This window comes from Labrus bergylta, chromosome 21, assembly GCF_963930695.1.
Source record: "Labrus bergylta chromosome 21, fLabBer1.1, whole genome shotgun sequence".
Lineage (NCBI taxonomy): Eukaryota > Metazoa > Chordata > Actinopteri > Labriformes > Labridae > Labrus > Labrus bergylta.
The window spans coordinates 19,574,411-19,587,250 of record NC_089215.1 but is presented as its reverse complement, the minus strand read 5'-3'; the positions used below and the strand labels follow the sequence as shown (position 1 = coordinate 19,587,250).

The following is a 12,840-nucleotide window of genomic DNA, read 5'->3' as shown; positions in this document are numbered from 1 at the left end:
CTGCTTTGGAGGTAAGATAGTCCAGAAGATTACATTTTTACTATGACGTTTGTTTAAGGGTTACTGTTCTCTGATTCTTGTGTGAAACTACAAATCAATATTTTGATATGCAGGGCCCGTTACCAAGCAGCAGTGTTCGAATAAGTAAGGAGTGGGAACATGTTTTTCAATTCTGAAATTTGTAATTACATTACTAGGCATCGAACTTTTGTTAATGTAACAGGAAGACTTGTTGGATTTTAGGCTGCAAGCAAATAATAATGAAGCTGCCATGTGAAGTCTTCTGTGTGCACAGTATGCTATGTACTTGAAGGTGACAGGGTGCATATCAAGTGGAAGAAAGTGTTGTCCAGTAAGGCGGTACGGCTCATTTCTGCTCCGGGGCTACCTACAGGGTCAATCCAGCCATGGTTCAAAAGCTGCGTTTTGTAAATGTGTTCATCATCAACAGAGCAACTACAGTATGATTATGGTTCTCTTCTATGATTGATTGATTCTAAGTAAGTCTGCAGTTATAAATACTATGACCTTGACAATTTTCTGAATGTTTTTTTCTCTTTCTGCTTGTCCGTCAACAGAGCAGCACCATCTGAATAACTCGGCTTACGGGCAGTTTGGACAAGGGCTTCCACATCCTCACAGCAACCAAAGTACAGTGGGACTCAACAAGTATACCTCCCTCAAAGCTGTGGGTAAGTTGGACACGTAAACAGACACCAAATGATGCTGACTCCACCTGACACAGTAACCTTTAAAAGTAGAGTAGCAGTGCGGGTCTCTCCGATGTCTGAGAGGAAGCACACGATGTTTCCTGTTTGGGCCCCGTGGTGTGATCAGCGACCGCCTCTTTGTGTGACTGATGTCAGTCATAACAGTTCACTTTCTCTTCAGGTCCACAAGGTCAAGACAAAGCCAAAGGGACTGTCTGATAAGAGGGTCAGAACTCAATTAATGGGAAATCACTGTGCATCACTATTGCAAGTCACTGCCAAAGACAGCTCTATAAAAACCATTTGGTAACAGGAGGAGAAATCCTGGGGAAAAATATGAAAAATATTCAACTTTCTCACCATGAAAGCATCATCCTCTCATGAGTATAATTTTCTTAAACTACTCCACATTTCAAACTTAAATTTTACTACCTAAAGGTGGTTTCTCTGTAATACATATAACAGTTATGATAGCTTCTGACTCCCAGATTTAATTTAAGGTTTTCATAACCAGACAAACTGTTCTGGCATCTGACTTGCACTTAAAGAAACTATCGCTTCAGTGTGTTTAGGAATGAATTAACTATAGTTAAGAGGTTCTAAGCTGAAGATGTACATACTTTATATGTAGTATGAGTTATACTTGAAATGGTAAATGTTATATTGCAGGTCACGCCTACCCATTCACACCCCTTTACACACTTATTTCAGAGGCTGCGTTGTAAAGTGTACATCAGAATAAACTAATCCTCTTCATACACATTCAAACGCCTCCAATGAAGCAGCCGGAGCAACTTGGGGTTTAGCGTCTTGCACAAGGATTTATCGGACTTGTAGATGCAGGAACTGGGGATAAAACCCCGGACATGTTGAGAGACGACTGACTCCACCACTGAGCACACAGCGGCCTCACTGCTTGTTTAGAATGACATTCAAACCGATCATTGTATTGGCCTTTTTTTTTTTTTTTTTGTGCTAAAACTTTCACAGCGCTAAAATGCAGCACTAAACCTGTTATGGTCACAGTAACTGATGGCACAAAATAATGATACAAATCCAACCACTATATACGTATATATATATATTTTTTTGCCATGCAATATTTTGAATGTACTTTTTTTTGTCTTTTTTTTCGTACAGTCTTTCACTTTACGTTTGCCTTCAAATATTAATGATCTACACGCAAAGTAAGCCAGGATAAAAAGGCTGTAGGGTTTAGGACAGGTCTGTTCTACAGACAGTTCAATGTCAGCAGAGGTCACACACACATGTTGTTCGTGAAAAGTAGGTGTAATACTGTACTCAACCTCAGACCTCAGGCATCAGCTTAGAAAGAATTCCTTCACAGCAGGTAGCCTCGGGCAAATCACTGCATGTCAAGGTCGATTCTCATAATCGTCCATGAAGGGTTAACTGAGCACGAGTATGGCTTTGATTCAACAGCATCTACAGTGTACACACACGCACATGTGTTAGCGTTCTTGTAGGTGTAAAGGCATGTACACACACTTAAGCTCTGGAGGTAAATTGCCTCTCTATGGGCGTGAAAACAGTGTTTGACCTTTAGATAGCACTCATCAACCTCTAATCACGTTGCCATACCTGTTATGCTTTCCAATCTAGCATGCATGCAGTTAATGAGTTAATGAGGGATTAACATTCCCCCCCCCCCCCCAAAAAAAAAAGAATGGTAATCATGGAATTTAAATCTGCTCTGAATTTAAGACAGTGCGTTAATATTTCCATTTCATCTCTCATAGATCTATTTTGTCAACTGAAAAAAACTACCTGGTACAGAGAAAGGACTCTAAATGACTCACTTACTTTCAGACTGAAAATTATGAAAACACACACAGAGAGACAAGGTTACTGTTCATGTAGCCAGGAAGCTAGCGGCACTGACCTCAGTTTTAAGTTTATTTAAATAATTCTTGGTGACATTCATGCCAGCACATGACACAAACACACACACACACACACACACACACACACACAGACACACACACACACACACACACACACACACACACACACACACACACACACACACACACACACACACACACACACACACACACACACACACACACACACACACACACACACACACACACACACGCATACACATGTGCAAACTCGTGTCTCAGGGCGAGGGTATTTATAAACCTTCATTGCTACATTACGTCCCCACATTCTGACACTCATACCTTTACCTTCATATCCATTGCAATCCTCAGCTTCTGCCTCTCCTCTTTCGCTCCCCCCCCCCGGGCCTCCTGCCCGCTCATATCCACCAGAAGAAGAGTACCGCTTGTATTCACCTTTAGGGCATCCACCAATTGGAAATACATAAATCACCAGTTTTCCTCTTTGATCTTCTTCAAACACTCCCTCTCTCCTCCTGACTGTCCTCCACCTTCCTTGGATTGCTTATAAGTTATTTATTTACACTCATCAACAGCCATTGTTTCTAAAAAAAAAAAAATCTGGACAGAAGGTCAAATTTAAATGTCGAGAGAGAGCTAACCCTTTTTTCGTGCATCTGAAGGCTTGTCTTCTTCACATTCCCACCATGCACAGATTCTACTTTTCTTTATTAATCTCATGTGCTGCTTTGTCTTGTCTACCATTCATTTATTATGATCTTTTCTTTTATTGTGTCTGCTTTAGACATGTTACCTCCTGCAATGAAACCATCACTTACTGTTATATGTGGTACTGTGTTTTGTGTTTTCCTGCTAGCATTGAGCATATAACAAATACTTTTGCATTAACATAACATGAGAGTTGCAAAGTGTAGAGAAGATAAGATATGCTTTATCATCCTCAGAGGGAAATTTGTCTTGGACTCTGTCCTGCAGTTGCAAGAGAATTAAAAAAAAATAAAAAATAGAAATCATAAACAACATAAAAAATACCTTCCTACAGCAGTGACATATTGCACGGCCATTGGCACATCCTACATTACCTGTTATTCAGAATATTAATGGACATCGGCAGGCATGAATGTTTATAGCGGTTCAGCCCGGTCTGAGGGACCCTGAAACTCAGAGTGAAGGATTGTGGGTCGGGTCAGACACTATTTTCTGTGCCTGTCTAACAACCCACTGTTCATTGAGTTTTTGTAGATATAGATGTTTTTTAACACCCATGATTTTCATCATAGTCTGATGATGAGTTATCAGAGATTTCAGCTGAACAGAGAAGTGACCATACCGTGCTGTCATCTCGTATCTGATAATGCTTTCCAAAACAGCAGAGTAAAACAGTGACATACATTTCTGCTGAACTCTATAGACTCTCAGTCTGCATAAGAAGTGCATACACTGCTGAGATACTTACAGAACAGACCTGTGTGATGGCTTCACTGTGGATGACCACATGTTGCTGGTCCCCCACTCCACTGGTATCAAACGACACAAAACAACAACAACAAACTGACCTAGTAATGTAAGAGAAAAAGCTGTAACTTATCAAAGAACATCATCTAACATTAGTCACCATAAGCTGAAGGTCATACCAGACCAAATAAGGCAGAAGCAGCAAACCCCTCCGTGTATTAAATAAAGCAAGTGTGGGTTTTACTACTTAAGCATTCTAGTCTCCATTAGCAGAGATTCTTTATTTCTTCTTTTAACTTCCATGGTCTGAAAACTTTTTTAAATACTTACTGTAGTCGGGGGAAGAGAAGGGGACATTGCCGACAGTTTGGAGCCAGGAGGTCCTAATAAATGCACCGGGGATTAAGTCTGATTCAGTCTCCAGTGTTCCTAAAATGACAGAGTCTGTGTTTGCACATTGGCAGTTCATTTTAGGCTACTTCTGCGGTGACTCACGACTGAATCAGACTGTGGCAAATTGAAAATGACTCTAAAGTATAAACAAGTTTAAGGAGGCCAAAAATAGAACGTGTTTACTTAACTGGCCTAATTGTAAAGGGTTATGAACAGAGACGACTACAGTAAGTGAAAGGATTACTCTTGTTAATCCTACATTTCAGTTTGTTTGAATGTCTCTGGTAATAATTCCCATGGGACACGAAAACTTTATAATCCTCAAAGTAATTGATGAGATTATAAATCTACCTTAAAAATAATCATATACCGAATATATTTGGCTCCTCGTTGAAGCACGTGTTCTTCAAGTGCAAGTTTTGCACTGTGCCCACTGCCTTGTTGTTGTTGTTGTTGTTGTTGTTGTAAGAAGTGTATATATTTGGATGCTTGTGTGGTTGGAGCTGGCAAGGAGAAAGCGGTTGGCAAACTTTCAGTTATCAGCAATCATTGGCCCTTGATAAACTGGCAATTAAAGAAGGTGTCAAAGAGAGAATAAGATTCTGTGGTGGCTGCTAATAATTTTTTGAGTCCGCCTGTCTGCATGTGTTTTATTACAACGTTCTGAACAAGAGGTAGCCGTGCACAGGTCCAGTTAGTCCTGGAGCAGTGTGAGTGCAGGCCAGCGGGGGGATTAAGCACAGTACCAGACAACTTGGCCTAGGTTGAGTGCAAAGACATTTGTTAATGGACTTTCACCTATGTAGGGCTTTTCTAGTCTTTGGCTCTCTCAAAGTGCTTTTTATACTACATGCCACATTCACACAAGCAGACTTAAAGGCAGAGGCTGCTGCTACGTAAAGTGCCCATCAAGTGTCCATCCATCTTAATCCCATTCATACACGTTCACAACGCTGGCTTTGCCACTCAGGAGCAATTTAGGGTTCAGTGTCTTACCCAAGGACACTTTGACATGTGACTGCAAGAGCTGGGAACGAACACACAACCTTCTGATTGAAATCTGACCGACAGCAACAACTGCCTATATTTCTAGGAAAAAGTCTCCACAACACCGCCAAGATGTTAAGTTCAGTTACCTGGATAAGGTGAGGTAACGCCCAGCAGTCAACTAGGTGTTTCACTTGTCACTCATAGAGATCATGCCACAATCTTTGCCTCAGTTTGATCAAATCTAAATTAAAGAAGATGGGATATAGACAAAAAAAATCAACCCTGTTCAATCTTCATACATCAGGAAGTAAGCTTTAGAGACTAAATCGTTTATCATACCAAGCTACACACGTGTTAGACTGATCGATAGTGTTGGACATATTAATGAAGGGTCTGATGGGGATTGACTCACTATTGGAGCCAGCCACAAGTGGTCATTAGATGAACTGCAGTTTTTGTTCCTTTGGTAAAGGCTTCAATTTTCAGCAGCTCTGGAGATTGATGCTTGGTTTGTAGGTTAAAGTTGAACCAAGCAGCTGGTTTATTTACTGTCATGGTGGAGTTCATCTAAAAGTTTCAATTTGACAGAAACTGTTTCTTGTGTATGTTACAGTAGTGTTTAACCTTTTGCTTTTTGCACATTTCACAATGACAATAAAAATGTAATTTATTGTTCAGCCCTAATTCACATCCTTTTGATTATGCCGAACAAGTCATGGCAAGCCTGCTCATATATATTTATATCACCATATTAAGAGATTTCTGCTGTTAACTGGGATAAAATGATGTCAAACACTAATATAGTAAACTGTCATGATATAAGGTAACTGAAGACATCACTTGACTGTACTCACCCACCCCTCTTTTCTTTACAGCAAGTAGTGCGTCTAAGAGTTACTACAAGAGCTTCCCGCTCATGGACTTCTCTCATTACCAGCCAGTGGCGGTGGCGCCTCCTGCTTTCCAGCCTGTGCCCATACAACCTAAAGAGAAGTCATACATCCACCAGCATGTGACAGCACACCACGACCTCCAAGCCCCTCTCTCCATCCAAATCCCATCCAGCCACATGGAGCACTCGCATCTTCCCAAGACCACCACGCACCCCATGCTCTCAAGCTCGGCGTTCAGAGCCTGGGAGCCGACTGCCCGACACGTCCACAGGCAGATTTCAGCCCCTGCGCACCCGTCCTCCTCCTCCACCATGCACGGCTCCAACCGTAGACAGTTCTACTCGACCAGGAGGCAGCAGAGCATAGAGAACATGCCGGACCTCTTTAGACAGCCCTATGGAGGGATGTATAGAGGAGCCGGGGAGGGGGCAAGGCATGGGCAGCATGTTCCGGGACAGCACCCTTCTCAACACCCTCCTCAACACCCTTCTCAACACCCATCTCAGCCCCCCTACTACCACCCCACAAGACAAAAGAGCTACTCCACCCACAGTACAACTGAGGTGACCGTCTGAGTGTGAAGGCTTAATGCAGTGTCAAAAGAACACTTATACTAGTCTTTGGGGTTAGCTCAGTGCCAGAGTTTGGGACAGTTTTCCCAAATGATGAGACATTCAGATTAAGTAGATGAAAATAGGTGTTTTTTAGAAAGTGGGAACTGTGATACTCAAGTGAAAAACAGCATAGAAGAACCACAACTCTTACAGAACAGATATTTGTTAGGAAATGTAACAAGCTGGCTTGAATCCTCTCTCAGGCTCCAATAGATCACACAACCTTCACCACCACAGTTTTGGCATTGAAGTGCGGTTTTGTGTTTCAACAGGGCTTTTAAGGAAAAGGAACATGAGAGCAGAAAAAACAAATCTTTCTTACTGTGGTGACAGTTAAAATGTTGATTTCTTGTCTGATTTGTCAGGCATGAACGGTGAGTTTGGGTTGGCCAAGTACTAAAGTAAGGGTAAGGTCATTTGTACATGACGGTTTGGTTGACAATAAGATTCCATAATGAGTCTGGAACTGACAAAAAAAACCACACTCAGAGCCAATATTTTCTGACATTATACACACAATCTGTTCAACCATGCAGCTCTTGGCATTTGCTGGATTTTATGTAAATGTAGTATTATAACCTTTAAGAGCAATTTCTTGGATTTTCTTACAAGATGTTAAACTTCAAATACCAATTATTTGGATTTGATGGCACAACAATATTTAAGCTTTATTGGCAACAAGAAGATATAACCCATATATAAATATTTAACATTTAGGATACAGTCTTTCTTACCAAAAGTAAGAAAAGAAGATTTTTAGTACTGTGCAATATAGAGGCTCCTGCCGTCTCACATTTAGCCTAGCAATAGCAAAGCAATAATTTGCTTTTGCTGAGCTAACCGATCCTAAGCTAGGTAAGTCTAGCAACAGTCACATAACAATATGAGTGCAGTTCATCCTGGAGTCTTGTCATGATATAGTTTAATAAGGATGAAACAATAATTCATCAGCTTTAGAGGTGCTTTATGGAGATTAGTTTCCTTTTAACATCCAGGCTTGCTGCTTTCCCGTTGTTTCCAGTCTCTGTATAAGCTAAGCTAGCTAGTTGCTTACAAATGTACTCTACAGACAAGAGAGTTTTTATCCATACTTCTAGCTATAATGCATCTAACTGGAAGCGATTCAGACATTTTGCATGATTTCCTCCACAGCAGCAAGCCACTAAGGGCAGAAACACAAAAAATCTATCACAGAGATTCATTAGTTGGATTCGTTTTCTTATCAATTTTTGCACACACAATAAATTACATTGTTTGGACTAAAATTTTCCCTTACCTGCAGCACTTTAGTTGTGTTTGCTCCAAAAACCCTTAAAAAAGTCTGCCAAAAAATATCATATATAAGCCAAATATCTCTTTTGTAAAATGTAATTATTATAGTTTAAGGTATACACATCAAACTAAGTGTGTGCACTAATCCATCAGTCAGTAATCTGGCTCCAGAGGAACCTTCTGTACTCGACCATATTCAAATCAGAACTATTAAACTGCATCTTTGAAGGCTGATTAAATTTACATCTCTGTGAAATGGAAAACCTTATTTGACTGGATTACATAAAATCATTCCAAAAATAATTAGAGCATTAACATGTGGATTGATTTGAGAAGATTTAAGGATTATTTCATATTGACTCATCACATACAATTTGGTTACAGAGTAATCGCAAATCATCTCAAGGGAACACAATTCAGGTCATAGCCAGGCCCTGCAGACGCTTTTATAATCAGGTTTTTTTTTACATTTTTTTGTAGGTTCCCTGTTCTCCTTCTTAAAACACCTCCATGCACAGATGTTTTTCTCCTGCTTTCTTTTTACCCATTTTGGCCTTTCCCACCCTCTCTATACAATGCCCTGCTTTTTTGTACCATCAGGCCACAGCACACATGGACAGCAACCCCGAGGTCACATTAACTCGACAGAGAGGACAATAGCACCATCATGTCAGCTCCCATCATCCTCCATCCTGGCCAGAGAGGGGAAGAGCAGGAAAGAGAGGGACATAGTAAGAGCCAGGGGCTGGGACTCTTTAGAAAAGAATAAAAAGGAAGGAGAGAGTAGGGGAAAAATAGAAAAACAAAAGGTACATGACTGAATGTTTTCCTTCCTCGGGGGTAAAGCAAAGGAGTCACTGTGGATCTGGGTCTCTCACTACGCAGCTGTCTGGGTCATAACTTAGAGTGTGTGGATGTATGTGGATGCCTGTGTGTAATTTCTCTCCCCCAGGCACCATTGCAGGGGAATTCGCCGAGGCATTTCAAGGCCTGGAGGTTTAAACATTGCTCATCTTGTCTCTGATTTGTGCAACAGTAAGTGCAACTGTCCACTGTACTTGTTGGTGAAAGTTAGTGGCTGCTACACCCTCAGGAACCGCACGATGAAGTGAACTGTTAATGATTACACATGTGTCCATGAAAGTTCTGTAATAACGTTTGTGCTATGAAGGTATTTTATTATGCTCAACCCTTTATTTGGTGAAAGTTTTAAGGGCTTTTGTAGCAGCTGGGGCTTCATCGAGGACGCATTTCTGTTTTTGCAAATGACATCACATCAAACCACTTGAATTAACCAAGTCAAATGTATGGGGACGTCTTCCCCAACAGAAAGCGATAAATCTAAGCACAAGAGTGATCAATTAGAAAAGAGTTCCTTTTCTTCTCTTAAAGGAGAGAGTCCAGACAATGCCTGCATAATCAGCATGAAACAAAAAGCTTTCAACTTTAATAATTTGGGGAAATTAATGAATTGTAATTCTCTAATGAATCTCAGCTAAATAATTCGATTTAATAATTGTCCTGTCTGTAGCTCATGAGAAACATCGCCCACTCGAGGTATCATTTCAACAGTTTCCCTTCTTTGAAACTTTTAAAACATTTTATAAACAATTCATTTTCTTCTTTCACTCACGTTTTGCAAGCAAAGTTTTAAAAAAGCTGCTCGACTTAATCCACAAACTGGATCCACAGACAAGACCAAGACATTTAGGGATCGAGGCCGAGTCAAGACAAGGACCATAAATATCACAGAAAAATCATCAACTTGTGTGCAGGGGGAGCGTCAGGTTGCGGACATCACCGGGTTGTTAATATCGGACTACAAATGAATTGATAGAAAGAGGCATTTTCTTTCTCATCACAGTAATGACATAGAAAAATAGCCTATCAGAGGTGGTCTTGACCAGACTTGATTTAAAATCCGGAGTCGGCCCAGTCTGAGACTGAGACAAGACCGAGTAAAAATGCTTTCGATTTCAAGACGAGACCGAGACCTTCAAATAGCGGTCTCGAGACCGATCTTGATACCAAGACCGATTTCGATTACTGCAACACTAACCAAACAGATCTTTGATACCAGACAAATTGAACCTGAACAGAAAAGTTGTGGGTTCCAAACCGCCCCAAAAAAGCTGAAAGATAATAAATTCTCTTATAGACTTGAAGGGAGTTGGATGATAAATCTTTGAGGGTTTGTCATGTTAAGTTACCCAGTACACATCAGACATTAGATTATGTAAACAAACACTTTCTTTTAAAAGAAGTTCAAATTCTTCCTTTTATTAATCCAAATTAGATTATAAAACTAGACAAATGATTTATGTTCTCTTCATCCCTCGTGCAGCGACATGCCAACATGATATATGAGATTTGATAAAGAAATAACTCAGTCCTCCTCCTCCTCTGACTAACTCTACAACTTTGCAAATAAAAATGATTTAATTCGAGCAGCTGTGCAACATGATTATAGAAAATCAAAATACAGAAAATGCAATCCTATCAAATTTGAATTTACGTTCAACCCCGTAAAATGAACGTGTGATCACCCCAAAAAGGTCCCTCATCAACAGGAGGAGGTGTTTCACTCAGGTGCCTAACATGAATGCTACTTTGAAACTAAACCTGGTCACTCCATATTTGACCTCATGACCTCAGGTCTGACTCTCGAAACGATAAGTTGTCTAGAAAGCTGAGCAAAAGGAAAGTAATCTCAGAGACTACAAACAACTGTGTGGTCAAGAAACGAAACACTTGTTACCTACCACCTCTTGTTACATCTCTTCAGCCAGTGCAGCAAAGGATTCTGGGTAGACATGACTTGCTCTCATTGCTCGATGTTGTCAGTTTTTAAACGTTGGAATCTGCCGGTTTAGAGACACAGAACGTGTTGGGGGATTATTTTTTAGCAATAGAAAGTCTTTGACTGGGGAAAGTGCTTCTGATGTTTTTTCTCTATATGAAATCTTGCTTTTCCTCCACCTGAAACTATTTACCTCTTTGTAGATGAAACAAACCACTTGTTTTGGCTATTTGTGGTAGATGTTTAACCTAGTGTGTACATTAATACGGTGACATTTTCCAGAACAAAATGAGGTTCAGTGCATCTTTTTGTTCATTTTTTAAAAAAAGTTTTATGTAGTGCAAACCTCATCAGAGTTCTGCTTTATTTATGAAAGCTGTGTGAAGATGCTTATTTAATGTGATTTTATATGTATTCTGTTTGAAAAGGGCTGTATTATGAGACAAGTCTTTTGATTTCAAAGTGTGTTTATGATAATCGCTGTTGATGTCAAATTTGAACAGAGTACGTGTTTTCATGTTAACATGGAACATGATGCATATAGAGATATAGATTAGCTGAGTGGTGCAGTTTTTAAATGTGCAATAGAGGAGGACTTAGTAGGCCTACTTCACTGTTTGTCACATCACTGCGGTGGAAAAACACGGTGACACTAGTTTTACTGTAGGGAAGGACGAAGCAGCTTTAAATCAGACAGGTTGTCAAAACGTTTCTGTTTTGCAATTACACCGCACTGACAATGATGAATGGGATGCTGTGGAAAAACAAGCACCGTGGAGTATAAATCAGATTTGCAGTGAAACATTTTGCGAGCATGCAGCAGTCGGGTTATAACTGTTTTTTTGTTTTTTTTCAAGCAGCAGATCGGAGTGTGATATGTGCTGCTGTAAACGCAACAGAGATGTCATCAAGTGAACGAGGTTCTCTTGTTCTGGTGTCTGTTTTTAGAAAATGGAGAGAAAGCAGAGCGATGATAAATGTATAAATGCAATCATAACAGAAACTATATTGAAAGAGTATTGGTGTGAAATACAGAATGGAGCAAAAAAAAAGAAAAGGTGTATATTATGTATGTAACTGTATTCTTATTACAACAAAAAGCTTATTTATACATGACATGTTCTAGAAATGTTGTTCGCTGAGGATTGTTTAGCGACTGGAGATTGGAGATGAATCATTAAAGATTGTAAAATTGATGTGAGGCTTCGGGGTCTGACTTGTGTTTGGATCACAGAGTTGTTGGACTTTTGATTAAGTGAGCAGAGCGAGTCGATCAGATAAAACTAAATGACAACTTGACATCAGATTTCTATTGGTTCAGGTGAATAGAAGCAGAAAAAAACATATGAGAGTTTATAACAATCCTTTTTAGTAGTAAGGGTAGTTTGTTTGAAATGTATGGGAATGAAACTCAAAATGAATGGTAAAAGGATTTGAGCTTGTATAACGCTTTTCTAGTCCTCTGACTACTCAAGGCACTTTTATGTTACTATTTTTATGGCACTATGTTAAGTGTCAATCAGGAAGACTGTGCAACATTTTACATGTAAATGTAGCAGAAATCAGATATATCCTATTTAAATATCTCTCTGAGACATGACTGTCTACAATGAGTGAGAAGCCTGAGTTCTGTCAGACAGGACGGCCTTGTGTATAAAAGCTGTTTTAGTCCAGGACTATACAATAGAAAAGAAGAAATACATAGCCTACTGACTGCTTATTAGTATGTCACACAAGTGTCTTTAGATCACGGTCATTCTGTGTACATTTATGTGCAATATGAAGCTATGAATTAACCAGTGTGCTAACATTAGCCTGCTAACAAAA

The 12,840-nt window shown here is 39.9% G+C and overlaps 1 protein-coding gene across 1 annotated transcript in view; it reads left to right on the top strand.

Annotated features, from left to right (window-relative positions):
* Positions 1–12,209, top strand: part of shisa8b (shisa family member 8b) — a 42,107-nt gene extending 29,898 nt beyond the window's left edge. Inside the window, exons 4-5 of the mRNA XM_020644774.3 lie at positions 579–692; positions 6,310–12,209. Coding sequence (XP_020500430.1) covers positions 579–692; positions 6,310–6,902 — 707 coding nt within the window. The 3' untranslated portion in view covers positions 6,903–12,209. The remainder of the gene's footprint in view (positions 1–578; positions 693–6,309) is intronic.
* The last annotated feature ends 631 nt before the right edge of the window (positions 12,210–12,840 follow it).